We start from the raw sequence: 17,895 nt of genomic DNA, 5'->3' as shown, positions 1-17,895 counted from the left end.
TCCTTTCCTTGTATGATAGCAAATTTGATGTATTCAATTAGCTTACACATGATATTATAGTCAGTAGCCATCCTCTCGCGAAACATTCTCATGGCTGGATCAATTACTCCGAGGAGATTAATTCAAATTGAAGTGCTAAGAGTCAAGGGAAACTATCAATTTTGTAAATATAGAAAAAAAAATACAATTATAAGAAATAAAACTTGCTTTGATGTTGGAAGATCTTTTGAAAACCAAAATCAATATCATGTTGTAGAATGCTGTCAAGCTGATCCATCAGACCCTCAAATGCTGGGATTTCAATCGCTCTCTGTCAATTTTCAAATTTCTGTGTAGACTTCGACTTTTTCTTGTCTTGTAAGATATAATTTCTGTATAACAGTATTACATTTAGTTTTGTGTGTGGGACCCAGAGGTTTTGTGAAATCTGAAACGCAAGTTTTCCTCGTTATGCCATGATGTCGAAGGTCATGGCCATGTCGGTTTTCTACCAAGGAGTGTAAATTGCCTATGACATGTGTGAGGTAAGATGGAAGTACCAGAGAGGGTGCACCCTGCTAGCGTTCAACTTTCCCTGGTTAAATTGAGATTGTGAATCGTGGAAATTCCCATGATTCTTTTCATTGTGACAATTTTAGTCCTAAGTCCTGAAATATAAACAGTAGAATGATTAACTATAGCAGTTTAAATATCAGAAAAAACAACTTCAATGATGTTAGAGGTTTCTGGATGAAGAACAGTTACATTTCGTGAATTGAATGAATATTTTGATACTCTTTTCTTTGTGCTGAGCACAAGTTAAAAACACGATAAATATTAAGCTAACAAGGTATGTAATACAGCAATACTTGTACTAAGGACAGTACTTACGCTGTAGTCTGTAATACAGCAATACTTGTACTAAGGATAGTACTTATGCTGTAGTCTGTAATACAGCAATACTTGTACTAAGGACAGTACTTAAGCTGTAGTCTGTAATACAGCAATACTTGTACTAAGGATAGTACTTACGCTGTAGTCTGTAATACAGCAATACTTGTACTAAGGACAGTACTTACGCTGTAGTCTGTAATACAGCAATATTTGTACTAAGGACAGTACTTACGCTGTAGTCTGTAATACAGCAATACTTGTACTGAGGACAGTACTTACACTGTAGTCTGTAATGCAGCAATACAAAAACACTTTCCAATAATAATTTGGAGCCTTTGGCAGTAGTACAGGGATCCTTATTAAGTTGAGCTGTACATGTGGTCTCTAGTATTATACCAGCTAGGGATGATTTCACAATCTGTTTCATCGGGGAAACACATTTTACTAAAAAAAAAAAATTAAAAATCCATTTCTTATCTTTTATCTGGCAATATTTGATGTTTATATGTAGTGTAGGACTTAAACTCAATAGTGGAGTTAGACATTGACAGACTCAGCTCCTATTGTTACACATCTGTATACAGCAGGAGGGAGGTGACAGACAGCTGACAGTCTGTTACTTCAGTAACAGCTTTCAACTTGTCTACTAAAAATAGTTTTAAAAGATATTTGAAAAGGAAATTTCATAAACCACAGTGAATAACAGATTTTACAACTTTTTAAAAAAAGTTATAAAAAATGATTATGTTTTTTAATGCTTTTAACTCATTCACCCCTAAAGACACATTTAAACTCGTCCAATTCAATGGTTGGAATGGTTCATTATGAAATTTCAGGCTGAATGAGTTAAAGAACAACTAATTTCTATGTCATCACACAAATTTGATTTCCCCACATCAGAGTATGTGTTTGTCACGTCGATTCAGCAATGTGAGCCCATGTTAATGATGATGATGATAAAAGTAGTGAAGTTTGAGGTGAGAGTTGGAGTACCTGCCTTACGTAGAGTTCTGATGCACTAATAGAAAAGGGCATGTTCTCCCTTTCATGTTCAAATGTGTGATTTACTAATTAATTTGTAGCAGCTGATGTCGTTATTAAGTCATTTACCTACACGTCATTACCGTTTAATTACAGTAAAAGTTCTATAGCCGTCAGATAGCCTTTAACCCAGCCACACTTCTGTATTTCTTTTTTCTTACAGATAAGAGATTAACTGTTAGAAACCTGCATTTCTTACCAGAAAAACAACATAACTTTGTTTTTTAATTTGTACCTGGATTGACAAATTTAGGAACAATGATCGGCTGTAAATGTCAACCTATAAGAGAACCACAAACATGTTTACACAACTCAGTCCTATTCAGACCTTCTCTAATGATCCTTATTCTCCTTCCCAGAACTGAACTTTTGAATTAACTTTTAGCTTAAGATGGATGAAAATGTACCCTAATTGGTAGGTGGTAACAAAAAATAATGAAGAAAAACAATACAATTTTACCAAACACTCATTATCTGTGGTAAGAAACCAAGGAGAAAAAAAGAGAATGCAAATTTTATCAAAAACTTATTGTCTGGAATAATATTCAAATACATGTTTGTACAACAGTACCTTTTGAAACTATGTTGTTTAGTAGTCATGGTATTTTATTTTGTACATTTCAGAATGGATGATGACGACTACCGCACAGAAAGCGAAGTCGAGTATGACAGTGACCATGAAGACCAGGATGCTGAGCAGGAGCTTGGACAATGGATAGGCCAGCTCGAATCCCTGAAGATGGTATGTAGTATACACCACGTTTTATTCCAAGTTCATATAAATCTTCTACGAAAGGAAACTACACCGTTCGATATCGAAGATTGGGTCATTGACAATTTGCAACGCAAGAATATAATGTTTTGTTTTAAGGTCAACTGCAGAAATTTCATTGCAAGGGCAAGTAACTCCACTCAAGATCAGGAAAATCTGGCTACATTAAATCCATTATATATAGTTTGTATATTTGACCTGTTGCCAACCTGCCAAGTAGCACTTAATTACAATATGTTTTACTTTAGGTGATTTAGTGAGATACCACAATGGTATTCTTTTCAAGGGGGAGGTGAAAATGAATGAAACCAATTTCATCAGTGTGTTAAATAAAACAAGACTGGTATTTTGTTATTTTTTAACATCTTTTCTTGATTGCTCACAAAATATTTTTGGATGGGTTAGGTCAAGGTCAAGTATGACCCTACCCTCTATACTGGTGCCAACAACAGTAATGAGTGGGGGTACCAAATGTGGGATCCATCAAAACTGACTCGCCTCAGTGGAGTTGGCAATCGTATCGAGTAAAAATGTCGGAAGATACTGTACTGTAACGTCCGTATGAAAAATGATCCCATTCATCCTCTCTCACAAACTCTGCTATCTCTGATGCTGCAGCAGGACAGAAGTGCTGTATTTGAGAAATGTAGGGCTTTGTCTTTGAAAAAAACAAGATAAGATTTGTTATTCTCAAAGAATGAATTCGATATACCACCGGTTTTGTATTCTGTGTTTGTCATTGAAGTATGCTAACTGACACAGAGTTACACGAGGAGATGGCCTATATATGTCAATCCATATACAATGTAGGGGATAGCTAGATTTTAAACATTTCTTATACCTCTATTTAGTATTATTTTTCTTTAAAGATGATGTGATATTTTAAGATTCACATGTCCAAAAACTAAGTATACACTGTTTAAATGTAAGGAATAGCTCTATTTGATATTTAGCTAAAAAGATTATGAAAGCCTATCCTATACCAATTAATACAAACTTGATTAGTAAGTGCCAGAAAGTATACCTATTATAATAATTTAAAAGAGAGTATAAATTTGTGAATAGGCCTGTAAGAGTTACTCCCCTTGGTTAAAGATTTACCTTGATAGTGCATATATATATATATAAGTAAAAACTTTCACTGTACAATCTGATACCTATAATACAGCTTTAAACAGTTTATTCCTTGTTACAGTATACATATTAAGATCATTGTATCCCATCTTTTTATTTGATTGTAATTACTTCTACAGTGATATGTAATAGTTTAAGACATATATCATCTCTTATATATATAATAGAGTTAGTAATCCAGCTTGTCTCCAATAAAATGGTTGTAAAATCAGGTGATGTTATAAGTTCTGCTGATCTATATATAGGTAGTGGACAACAATAATAAGGATTACAAGTAATTTGACTCTATTCTATACCTTTCAATATCTAGTTATGTAGCTGAATTACCAATATCTTAGAGGAGATATTTAATCAAGGTTAAGATGACACATATTGTTAAAATCATGAAATTTCTTGATAGTACAATATTTTCCAAACTATATTTTTTGATATAAAAATCTTGATTGACCTCAACATTTTACTCTTGTAGAGATTCTTCTTTAGTACATCAAGGTCAATCCTTATATTTACATTAAAAAAATGTTTAAATGCTACATTACACAGAAAATAAATGTGAAGCGGGTTGCCACGATGGTAACTACGGTAGCCTTGGTTGCTAGGACAATATAGTTCAAGTGAATCTACATCGATATATATGAGTAACTTTAGAAAATATGCAGTGAAAAACGCTATTTGTTTCCTTTCATGGTTTTTAGCTCACCCGGCACGAAGTGCCAAGTGAGCTTATGCCGTGGCGCGGCGTCCGTCGTCCGTCCGTCGTCCGTCCGTCCTCGTCCGTCAACTTTTCCTTTAAACAACTTCTTCTGAAGAACGGACAGGCCTGGAGTCATGATATTTGGCTGAAAGCTTCGTTGGTAGGAGCCCTACAAAGTTTGAGAACGAAAATGACCTTGACCTGTTTTCAAGGTCACAGGGGTCAAATATGTCAAAAACTTCAAACGACTTCTCCTAAAGAACTAAAAGGTATAGAATCTTCATATTTGGCTGATGGCTTCCTGGGATAGAGCCCAACAAAGTTTGAGAATGAAAATGACCTTGACCTACTTTCAAGGTCACAGGGGTCAAATGTGTCAAACACTTCAAACGACTTCTTCTGAAGAACTGAAAGGTATAGAATCTTTATATTTGGCTGGTGGCTTCCTGGGATAGAGACCAACAAAGTTTGAGAATGAAAATTAGTTTGACCTACTTTCAAGGTCACAGGGGTCAAATATGTCAAAAACTTCAAACGACTTCTTCTGAAGAATTAAAAGGTATAGAATCTTCATATTTGGCTGATGGCTTCCTTGGATGGAGCCCAACAAAGTTTGAGAATGAAAATTACCTTGACCTTCTTTCAAGGTCACAGGGGTCAAATGTGTCAAACACTTCAAACGACTTCTTCTGAAGAACTGAAAGGTATATAATCTTTATATTTGGCTGGTGGCTTCCTGGGATAGAGCCCAACAAAGTTTGAGAATGAAAACTAGTTTGACCTACTTTCAAGGTCACAGGGGTCATATATGTCAAAAGCTTCAAATGACTTCTTCTGAAGAACTGAAAGGTATAGAATCTTTATTTTTGATTGATGGCTTCCTTGGATAGAGCCCGACAAAGTTTGAGAATGAAAATGACCTTGACCTTCTTTCAAGGTCACAGGAGTCAAATGTGTCAGACACTTCAAACGACTTCTTCTGAAGAACTGAAAGGTATATAATCTCTATATTTGGCTTGTAGCTTCCTAGGAAAGAGCCGAACAAAGTTTGAGAATGAAAATGACCTTGACCTTCTTTTAAGGTCACATGAGGCAGATATGTCAAACACTTTAAACGACTTCTTCTGAAGAACTGGTAGTTATAAAATCTTAATATTTGGCAGGTGGCTTCCTGGGAAAGAGCCAAACAAAGTTTGCGAATGAAAATGACCTTGACCTACTTTCAAGGTCACAGCGTTCAAATATGTCAAACAGTTCAAACAGCTTCTTCTGAAGAATTAAAAGGCATAAAATTATAATATTTGGCTGGTGACTTCCCGGGATAGAGCTCACCAAAGTTTGCAAATGAAAATGACCTCAACCTACTTTAGAGGTCACAGAGGTCAACAACATTTTAATGGATTTGTTCTTGAGAACTAAAAGGAATGGATTCATAAGATTTGGCTGGTAGCTTTTTGGAATAGAGCTAACCAATTTGAGAAGGAAAATGACATTGACCTACTTACAAGATCACAGGGAAAAATATGTCAAGCAACTTCTGAAGAAGAATCAAAAAGCATAGAATCTTATAATAATATTTTGCTGGTAGTTTCAACAGATGGAGCCAACAAAGTTTGCGAGGGAAATATTTTTAGTGCAATATAATATTTAATGAGAATATTTTGCTATGACTGCTTAAATATTCAGGTGAGCGATACAGGCCCTCTTGGGCCTCTTGTTAATTTTAAATTTAGCAATGTGAGAAGCCCTCCAAACTTTTCTATCCATTTATAACGGTCATCATGTACGCACATTGACACACTGCTTATGGAGTGACACAGTCAGAAGGAAGCCGCCATTGTTGACCTTACCGAAAAAGAAATATGAATGTGCATTCATGGAATAAGAAGTTTGTTGTATAATTATACATAATGGATCCCGAATGTGTTCTATGCATCTAGATGGTGAATGAACCAAGCATTGCTTGTTATTGGACTGTTATCTTACTGAAGCGTGAACGGCACCATATTTGAAACAAGTATCAATCCGTCGAGCCTTTTTTCACTCGTATACGCTAATTTATAAGCAATCAGAGTTTACATTGAAGAAGGGAGACATGTAAATATTTTGATGTAAACAACAATTCAAATACCTTTGTTATAATTACCTACATGTGTACATCTCGGTTATTTGTTAGTATTTTTGACAGATAATCAAACCCTAATTGAAACTCGATCTACAATTTGTATGTAAGTATTACCTATCAGTTAACATCTCAATTATGACGTCTTTGATAAAATCAATAAGACCGAATACAAAGTTGGCAAACTGACTCTGCTCCAGTGGTTGTGGTACAGAGGGAAAAACTGACTCTGCTCCAGTGGTTGTGGTACAGAGGGAAAAACTGACTCTGTTCCAGTGTTTGTGGTACAGAGGGAAAAACTGACTCTGTTCCAGTGGTTGTGGTACAGAGGGAAAAACTGACTCTGTTCCAGTGGTTGTTGTACAGAGGGAAAAACTGACTCTGCTCCAGTGGTTGTGGTACAGAGGGAAAAACTGACTCTGCTCCAGTGGTTGTGGTACAGAGGGAAAAACTGACTCTGCTCCAGTAATTCTGATACAGGGTAAACATTGGCTCTGTCGACCCTATAGTTTTTATCCAGAGGAAAAACTGTCTCTGGTCTAGGTTGTGATGCTTATGGACTTGTAACAATTACCATATGGCCAATACATGAAATAAGAGTCGTCACTTTATTACATTTTCCTTCATTTCTCGATATCAAATGTCTTCTCATGTCATAGCTAATAATATAAGTGTCTGCCAGAATTACAGAGTCAAACATCATCAATCTGGGTTATTTCATTTACAAAATAGATATCAGTCCTAGGACTGACTTCCTAAATTTGATATTACGACCTTGGAGATGCAATTATAGTGGGTAAACAAGATTTAAGAAAAATGTAAATTTCTTGTTTATCATGACATCATCCCTGATGATTACTTACATATCTCAGGGCTAGGATAAATATTATATTCTCTGGCGAGGGCTGAATAATGTATTACCANGGGGGTTAAATTATTTAATCAATTCAACTCTGTATAACTCATGAAAGTAGACAAAATTGATTTATTTGGTCTATTTTTGAAACCTTGATATTATGCATTATTGTACATGTGAGGTTAATATTTTTTGTACAAATGATTCTGAAATAAGCAACTTCCACAAAACTTGTCCCAAATTAGCTCAGCACTTGGGAGAGGACACTTGGGAGAGGACACATGCAATTTTCTACTCATCATGCAATTTGATTAGCTGTGAAAGTCGTGGCATGGCATATAGGGACAGACCCATTCCAATTTGATTTTGAAACCCAGGCAAAAAGGAATAAATACATGTATAGAAATGGAAATAAATTAATATCTTTTCTGTAACTATTGATCACATTAATAGTTTCTTATGATTTTATCAATTAATAGGAGGAGCCTGCTCCACACCAGGTAAACACTATGGACGTGTGTTTGTAAACGTTATGTGTGTGTTGGTGTGTCAGGCATGGTGTGCTTTCCACCGTAACTCATGTTTGCAGTGTAATTCCCCACTAACTTATGAATTCACCCAAATTTTCTTTTCTGTTCTATCTCATTAGGTATTATGATATTATCGTCATGACTTAAGTTGTTACACTTGTATGTCCCTGTGATTTTAAGGATGAGGAACAGGCAGGAAGCACTACCCTTGACCTGTCTCCATGTCCTGTCTTATTGGATGTCTTATACAATGTAGCCCTGTCCCCATTCAGTGTCATTTCTCTGGAAACTTAATTTCTTAACAGATGCTTATCAAATTTTATACAGCAGTCATGTTAACCAATTCCTTGGATAATTTTTATTCATTGAAAACAAAGGCTTTGTTCGAATTTGTTAAAGAAGGAGTGTTTTCCCTTTACTTTAATTTTGACAGATACAAGTGCTTTACCTTATCTAGACAATTCGAAAGTGGCTGTCTTACTGAAGTCTGATGATGCATTTTTCATTGTTTAATATTCAGATTTTTAATATTTGTTAGGTAATTCAGTGTATATAATAGCTTGATTATTGTAGTGTTAGATATACTTCAGGTACAGCTTTAACTGTCCATTACCATGGTAACATAGTAACAATCTATTGTTGTTGATAATACATGTGTACAGTTGATTGAAAGGTGATCTATTTGAATTTCATTCGAGCTCTGCACCTTCAGAATCCTCCAGCTACACTTTAGTCTCACCATCAGCAACAATAAGCAAAATCACATTTCAGAGTTGTCTCCCCTACAGCATGTTGCTTTGTGTACCAATCCAGCCTTCCATTTTCTATCCAATTTCTTATTTGCAGTGATTTTTATCCACTGTTGGAATTTCTCTATGCAGAATGGCTGGTAAATCTAACATTTGCTTACAAATTAAAGATTTTTCAAGGGTTTAGTCCAATTAAGCAACTTTTAATGAGGACGTAGAACTCTTACTAGACAGCGAGGAATTCTATTGTCAAGACTTTAGAGAGTTCGCACTATTTACACGAAAAAACAATCAGTAACCTGTACTCTGTCTACTAATTAATGACTACAGTATTATGTAGGGTTATGTCAACAAGTAACCGGACAATGTCTTTGTTTTCTGAGCTGAATGGACCAGAGGTAGAACAGATATGGCTTGACTCATTATTTTCGGTAGAGATGTGGGATTAATAGAATGATCAATGACTTGGTGCTAGGGGTCAGTGACACACTATAGGTTTGAGGTCAATGACTCAGACCACTGGTATCAAGTGCCAGAGTCAATAAGAAATCTCATCCATAAGTGGCTTATCTGATATCAAATGCATGTAATTGGTTTAATATGTCCTTTTTACAATTAAAGATAAAACTCATCAATATAAATTTTGATGCCAATACCTCAAAAATTGAATAGTTCATTGTCCTTCAGTATAGTGGTATGCGGAATAACTAAAATCTAAAACACTTTTCATTTCATTTTTCATCTTCTGTTTTGATCAAAATCAAGCTGACATATTAAAATTAACTGCTTGTTTCATAAGGTTGTATGTGTGATTTGCCAATTAAAATTGGTTAGTTGATGGTTTCAATAATTTGCAAGATGTTCAATTGTTTGGAGTATTGATGTGGTCCTCAGCCCACCAAAACAGTTCCTTTGTCTGTGTCTGTTCATCATCAGAGTTTCTTTATTTCAATCTGCTCCAGTTAAAGTTTTGGTGCCTCAGCCGGATCCAATAAGACTTATTGTGTCTCAGCCTGATCCAATAAGACTTCTTGTGTCTCAGCCTGCTCTGATAAGTTTTTTTTTATTTCTCAACCTGCTCCAATAAGAGTTGCTATGCCAGTCTGCAGCCATAAAAGTTTGAGGTTGCTTCAGTAACAGTTTCTGTATCACGGCCTGCTCTAAAAAGAGTTTCTATGTCTTAGCCTGCTCTAATAAGAGTTTACATGTCTCAGACAGCTCTAATAAGAGTTTCTATGTCTTAACCTGCTCTAATAAGTGTTTCTATGTCTTAGCCTTGTCTAATAAGGGTTTTAACGTCTCAGCCCTTTCTAATAAGAGTTTTTATGTCTCAGCCTTCTCTTTTAAGAGTTCATATGTTTCAGTTTGCTGACAATAAGTTTTTGTGTCCTAGTCTATATGTAATAAATACTACGGTCCATGTGTTGTTGCATATATGAAACAAAGCTTAAATTCATAACCAAAATAAACTTTCTGGGTGAGTAAGGCCAAAAATGCTGTCATCTGATTATAATTATGAAAAATTATCTGATTTTTGGAAGGTCAGTGACTCATGAATGATGGCAAAATTCCAAAATAATCATACAGAACAATCTCAATTGAGATAAAATGAAAATTGAAACAGCAACATGGCCAGTCTCCAATCTCATCGTTTAGTGTCGATAGATATGAGGTTGGCTAAGCCCGTCACGGATCACTTAACTGTCTTGTATGTTATTCATACTAAGATAATATTCATCCACACCAATCTTCCACATACTTGTAAACTGATGTTTACAATCAGATGACTTTCTGACATCGTATCTGACATTTCATTTTTCAGAGCTCAGTTATCTTACCAAAATATTTTCCACATGAACGTCTTTAGTTGTTCTAAGGGATGTAACTCTTATAGATATTCTGGAATGAAACTTTAATTGATGACAGTATTAGCCATAAACAAGGCCAGTGACCAAGTCATTTCAAGTAATCGACCATCTTAAGGATCCCTGTCCCACTTCTCTGTGGTTTTTCGTATATACAGTAACCTCCCCCTTAATTTCCATTTTAGTATAACTGTCGCACAGTTCGGTTTGTTTCTATTGACAAGGTAGCTCAACTGGTTATAGAGTGATAGTAGAACAGTCCAGTGTTGGAACCTTGGTCTACCCCCGCTGAATTTTTCCACTCAGAAGACGTACTTGTTATCATATTTTGAATTGAGTGAATTGAGGGAAACGTATAAGGAATTCTTAAGAAAAAAATAATTCAGGGACCAGAAAATATGTTGGCGGTAAGTGAGATGGCAAATGAAATGACAGGCATTATATCGAGGTTTTACTGTACATTTGTTTCTGTTGTTATTTGCTCTCTTACAACGTATATCACCAATAGGCGAGCTAGGCTGTTCTCCAACAGCTCTTGTCTAATAAAAGTCTTACAACGTATATCACCAATAGGCGAGCTAGGCTGTTCTCCAACAGCTCTTGTCTAATAAAAGTCTTACAACGTATATCACCAATAGGCGAGCTAGGCTGTTCTCCAACAGCTCTTGTCTAATAAAAGTCTTACAACGTATATCACCAATAGGCGAGCTAGGCTGTTCTCCAACAGCTCTTGTCTAATAAAAGTCTTACAACGTATATCACCAATAGGCGAGCTAGGCTGTTCTCCAACAGCTCTTGTCTAATAAAAGTCTTACAACGTATATCACCAATAGGCGAGCTAGGCTGTTCTCCAACAGCTCTTGTCTAATAAAAGTCTTACAACGTATATCACCAATAGGCGAGCTAGGCTGTTCTCCAACAGCTCTTGTCTAATAAAAGTCTTACAACGTATATCACCAATAGGCGAGCTAGGCTGTTCTCCAACAGCTCTTGTCTAATAAAAGTCTTACAACGTATATCACCAATAGGCGAGCTAGGCTGTTCTCCAACAGCTCTTGTCTAATAAAAGTCTTACAACGTATATCACCAATAGGCGAGCTAGGCTGTTCTCCAACAGCTCTTGTCTAATAAAAGTCTTACAACGTATATCACCAATAGGCGAGCTAGGCTGTTCTCCAACAGCTCTTGTCTAATAAAAGTCTTACAACGTATATCACCAATAGGCGAGCTAGGCTGTTCTCCAACAGCTCTTGTCTAATAAAAGTCTTACAACGTATATCACCAATAGGCGAGCTAGGCTGTTCTCCAACAGCTCTTGTCTAATAAAAGTCTTACAACGTATATCACCAATAGGCGAGCTAGGCTGTTCTCCAACAGCTCTTGTCTAATAAAAGTCTTACAACGTATATCACCAATAGGCGAGCTAGGCTGTTCTCCAACAGCTCTTGTCTAATAAAAGTCTTACAACGTATATCACCAATAGGCGAGCTAGGCTGTTCTCCAACAGCTCTTGTCTAATAAAAGTCTTACAACGTATATCACCAATAGGCGAGCTAGGCTGTTCTCCAACAGCTCTTGTCTAATAAAAGTCTTACAACGTATATCACCAATAGGCGAGCTAGGCTGTTCTCCAACAGCTCTTGTCTAATAAAAGTCTTACAACGTATATCACCAATAGGCGAGCTAGGCTGTTCTCCAACAGCTCTTGTCTAATAAAAGTCTTACAACGTATATCACCAATAGGCGAGCTAGGCTGTTCTCCAACAGCTCTTGTCTAATAAAAGTCTTACAACGTATATCACCAATAGGCGAGCTAGGCTGTTCTCCAACAGCTCTTGTCTAATAAAAGTCTTACAACGTATATCACCAATAGGCGAGCTAGGCTGTTCTCCAACAGCTCTTGTCTAATAAAAGTCTTACAACGTATATCACCAATAGGCGAGCTAGGCTGTTCTCCAACAGCTCTTGTCTAATAAAAGTCTTACAACGTATATCACCAATAGGCGAGCTAGGCTGTTCTCCAACAGCTCTTGTCTAATAAAAGTCTTACAACGTATATCACCAATAGGCGAGCTAGGCTGTTCTCCAACAGCTCTTGTCTAATAAAAGTCTTACAACGTATATCACCAATAGGCGAGCTAGGCTGTTCTCCAACAGCTCTTGTCTAATAAAAGTCTTACAACGTATATCACCAATAGGCGAGCTAGGCTGTTCTCCAACAGCTCTTGTCTAATAAAAGTCTTACAACGTATATCACCAATAGGCGAGCTAGGCTGTTCTCCAACAGCTCTTGTCTAATAAAAGTCTTACAACGTATATCACCAATAGGCGAGCTAGGCTGTTCTCCAACAGCTCTTGTCTAATAAAAGTCTTACAACGTATATCACCAATAGGCGAGCTAGGCTGTTCTCCAACAGCTCTTGTCTAATAAAAGTCTTACAACGTATATCACCAATAGGCGAGCTAGGCTGTTCTCCAACAGCTCTTGTCTAATAAAAGTCTTACAACGTATATCACCAATAGGCGAGCTAGGCTGTTCTCCAACAGCTCTTGTCTAATAAAAGTCTTACAACGTATATCACCAATAGGCGAGCTAGGCTGTTCTCCAACAGCTCTTGTCTAATAAAAGTCTTACAACGTATATCACCAATAGGCGAGCTAGGCTGTTCTCCAACAGCTCTTGTCTAATAAAAGTCTTACAACGTATATCACCAATAGGCGAGCTAGGCTGTTCTCCAACAGCTCTTGTCTAATAAAAGTCTTACAACGTATATCACCAATAGGCGAGCTAGGCTGTTCTCCAACAGCTCTTGTCTAATAAAAGTCTTACAACGTATATCACCAATAGGCGAGCTAGGCTGTTCTCCAACAGCTCTTGTCTAATAAAAGTCTTACAACGTATATCACCAATAGGCGAGCTAGGCTGTTCTCCAACAGCTCTTGTCTAATAAAAGTCTTACAACGTATATCACCAATAGGCGAGCTAGGCTGTTCTCCAACAGCTCTTGTCTAATAAAAGTCTTACAACGTATATCACCAATAGGCGAGCTAGGCTGTTCTCCAACAGCTCTTGTCTAATAAAAGTCTTACAACGTATATCACCAATAGGCGAGCTAGGCTGTTCTCCAACAGCTCTTGTCTAATAAAAGTCTTACAACGTATATCACCAATAGGCGAGCTAGGCTGTTCTCCAACAGCTCTTGTCTAATAAAAGTCTTACAACGTATATCACCAATAGGCGAGCTAGGCTGTTCTCCAACAGCTCTTGTCTAATAAAAGTCTTACAACGTATATCACCAATAGGCGAGCTAGGCTGTTCTCCAACAGCTCTTGTCTAATAAAAGTCTTACAACGTATATCACCAATAGGCGAGCTAGGCTGTTCTCCAACAGCTCTTGTCTAATAAAAGTCTTACAACGTATATCACCAATAGGCGAGCTAGGCTGTTCTCCAACAGCTCTTGTCTAATAAAAGTCTTACAACGTATATCACCAATAGGCGAGCTAGGCTGTTCTCCAACAGCTCTTGTCTAATAAAAGTCTTACAACGTATATCACCAATAGGCGAGCTAGGCTGTTCTCCAACAGCTCTTGTCTAATAAAAGTCTTACAACGTATATCACCAATAGGCGAGCTAGGCTGTTCTCCAACAGCTCTTGTCTAATAAAAGTCTTACAACGTATATCACCAATAGGCGAGCTAGGCTGTTCTCCAACAGCTCTTGTCTAATAAAAGTCTTACAACGTATATCACCAATAGGCGAGCTAGGCTGTTCTCCAACAGCTCTTGTCTAATAAAAGTCTTACAACGTATATCACCAATAGGCGAGCTAGGCTGTTCTCCAACAGCTCTTGTCTAATAAAAGTCTTACAACGTATATCACCAATAGGCGAGCTAGGCTGTTCTCCAACAGCTCTTGTCTAATAAAAGTCTTACAACGTATATCACCAATAGGCGAGCTAGGCTGTTCTCCAACAGCTCTTGTCTAATAAAAGTCTTCCAACGTATATCACCAATAGGCGAGCTAGGCTGTTCTCCAACAGCTCTTGTCTAATAAAAGTCTTACAACGTATATCACCAATAGGCGAGCTAGGCTGTTCTCCAACAGCTCTTGTCTAATAAAAGTCCTGCAAGGTATGATTTTATTTTCAGAAATGATTTACCAAAGGTATATAGGCACCCCAGGAAAAAAATTGCGACACTTAACTAGTTTTTGGTAGCGGGATGTAGATCCTTAAAACATGCACACATGCATGACAGTCTTATATTTTAAGGTTCTGCAGAAAGTGTTTTTATTGTAACTGTTTTGGTGAGTAAGAAATCCAAAATGGTCATCATCATAGACTCCCATTGGCTGAGACTTATTGACCTTTTTTTCTAATTCAGATAGTGAATAAAAACAGGTGGGCGATGCAGGCCATGTTGGCCTCTTGTTACCATACATGCAATGTCTAATCAAAGGATTTAAAATTGATCTCCTGTATTACATTAAGTCATAAGTTTCATTTAAAACCCTCAGTCAAGCTCCCACAATGAGTTTGTAAATGTGCTGAATTGTTTTTCTTCTAGCAATATGATAAATGTTCATATTTCGATGAAATAAATACTAGGTTGTATTTTCTTGATAATGGATATAATATTTATAAATCTTTCTAGTTGGCATTCAGTTTTGTGATGTCTGTAACATTCCTCATTACGAGTACCTGGAGGTATACACCCAGCACTAATGAAAGTTTATTTTCCAAATTGTCTGCAGGCTGCCTTAACTTATACCACAGATAGCAACCAAATAGACAGATATAAAGTGTAATACATAATGTTATCTTCCCAAGTTGTCTAGTGCTAAGTCGCAACAGTCTGGGACCTGCTACCTAGCATCAGATACAGAGCATGGGACCTGCTACCTAGCATCAGATACAGAGCATGGGACCTGCTACCTAGCATCAGATACAGAGCATGGGACCCGCTACCTAGCATCAGATACAGAGCATGGGACCCGCTACCTAGCATCAGATACAGAGCATGGGACCCGCTACCTAGCATCAGATACAGAGCATGGGACCCGCTACCTAGCATCAGATACAGAGCATGGGACCCGCTACCTAGCATCAGATACAGAGCATGGGACCCGCTACCTAGCATCAGATACAGAGCATGGGACCCGCTACCTAGCATCAGATACAGAGCATGGGACCCGCTACCTAGCATCAGATACAGAGCATGGGACCCGCTACCTAGCGTCAGATACAGAGCATGGAACCCGCTACCTAGCATCAGATACAGATCATATCAGACTTCTTCAGTGAATTCCATGTATGATTTGAATAAGAAAAGATTCTGCAGTATATTTCTGGGATCAGAAAATACCATTTTTCACACTTCGAAGTTTACCAACACTTTATGTTGAAAATGTGCTAAATTTACCAAATGCTAAATAGCCATTCATTTCAGTTTACCGCGCTAATCTGTGAAAGGCTCTGACCATCATCTTAGTTATGGTTTTGTTTACTTCAATTTCCAAGGCTGACGACTGACACATGATGGAGGAAAGTTAATTTGTTTTCAATTAGCTCGCTAGGTTCGGTTTAGAGTTTTCAGCATGTACACTGTGTATTAGATGTGAATATTTTTCATGTCGCAATAAAAAGAATTTGAGTTTGCACTTCCTGTCAGAAGACCTGTTTTGACTCTAACAGTGATTCATTGCTTTTGATAATGGTTTTAAGTCCATGTGCAGTGGAACCTTCATAGATTGGTAGGGGTTCTTCTCATAGCCACTGTTGAGTGAAACCTTAATAATCACAGTCTCCATTATATATATTGTAACCTTTACAGATGTCTGTAGTTGTAGTAATCATCAGTGTTGTGTACATATGTAGTGGAACCTTTATTGTTGGACTTTGGTTCTAATAATGTACTGGATAAAGTAAAATATTTTAGATAAATGTTTGTGAATAGATTTGGTACTTCTCTAGAGTAATCTATAAGTAAGCCCAATTGAAAAAGGTGTTTCAAAGGCTATCATCTGTCATGTTTAAACTCCATTACGAATACATTCTGCTCAACATAAGAATACCAAATTTACATTTTTACAGATCTAAATTGGTGTATCTTGAAGTAAAAATAAAACAACAACAAAAAGATTTCTAGGGGTCAAACTCTGATCTACTGCTGATCCTACACCATCAAATGCAGCTCAGTATTAAAATGAAAGATGAAACTAAGGGAAGTAACTCTACACAGAAAAACTTTTCAATTGCTACATCTTCTCTATACATGGGAGACTACTCCTTGTTGAGTAAACTACAGTGATGTTGAGCTTTTCTTTGTGATTTTAACTTGTGCAGTAGTGCAATTTACCTAAATTTGTTTAGCCAATTACAAGATTGTAAATGAAATATCTGGATCATTTTTTATAATTCTTTCATCAGTTTATTACATTGGCAGAATTGTCCCAGCAAAATTATCTAAATATATGATTCTATGTACAACTTCTAAGAAAAACTTGCTTAGTTCAAACATCGTATTCCTGGATTGTATCATGGTTGACAGTGTGTGCTACCACTCACGGATGAAGTATTTTCTTTTCAATGTACTTTTTATTAGATTTGAGATTTGTTTAAGTCACCTTGGGATGACTTGAAGAATTTCATAAAATGATGTAGGCCTTATGAAAATTTGTTTAAGATTTATTTCACAGTCTCGAAATCAGTAACAAAAAAAAACATGTATCTATAAAAAGACTTAAGTAAGCTGCCTTCCTAGGAGACATAGCTTAGGGTAGCAGAGTACAGTAGTGTACGGTGGCCATGGGTGATATTTTTATACAATGAATAACCCCTGTAATATAACATGTATCAAAATTTAAAAAAAAAATCAGCACTAAAATTGGCATATACATGATGAAGTGGACTATGTGGGCTTCATAATTTAAAAAAAAGAAAAGTCGAATTTGGTTTGAGACTACAATTTTGGGCATTTACGAATCTGTGTCTACACAACAAAAGCTAGCTTTTCAGGTAGTCTATTTTTGTACTCAGCACATGTGTAAATATTGTGAAAAATCCACCGGAATGACCTATGCTAAAACGTGAGTATTTCTGTTACCGAGTAGGCGATATTTAATTTCAGACAGGTTTTAAGAAAAACAATTCTACTTGCGGGGGTCAAATTCTGGGTTAAAAATCATGATTTTTTGCATATTTTGGTGTTTTTTGATGTGGTAACCATGGTTTTCAGAAGTCCCAAATCTGGGGAAAT

General features: G+C 36.8%; 1 protein-coding gene across 5 annotated transcripts in view; it reads left to right on the top strand.

Moving 5' to 3' along the window:
* The window catches only part of LOC110451822, a 185,852-nt gene that overhangs the window by 74,759 nt on the left and 93,198 nt on the right, over window positions 1-17,895 (top strand). For 4 of the 5 annotated variants that reach the window (XR_002463106.1, XM_021500022.1, XM_021500019.1 and 1 more), the window contains exons 2-3: window positions 2,539-2,656; window positions 7,972-7,992. Coding sequence is in view for 4 of the 5 variants with exons in the window: in XM_021500022.1 (XP_021355697.1) it covers window positions 2,539-2,656; window positions 7,972-7,992 (139 nt within the window). In the remaining variant the exon portion in view is untranslated. The remainder of the gene's footprint in view (window positions 1-2,538; window positions 2,657-7,971; window positions 7,993-17,895) is intronic. The other variant, XM_021500020.1, reaches the window with a different exon arrangement.

Source organism: Mizuhopecten yessoensis, unplaced genomic scaffold, assembly GCF_002113885.1.
Source record: "Mizuhopecten yessoensis strain PY_sf001 unplaced genomic scaffold, ASM211388v2 scaffold6211, whole genome shotgun sequence".
NCBI classification, from domain to species: Eukaryota; Metazoa; Mollusca; class Bivalvia; order Pectinida; family Pectinidae; genus Mizuhopecten; species Mizuhopecten yessoensis.
The sequence above is the reverse complement of the archived record's forward strand: the minus strand, read 5'-3'. Positions and strand labels throughout refer to the sequence as shown.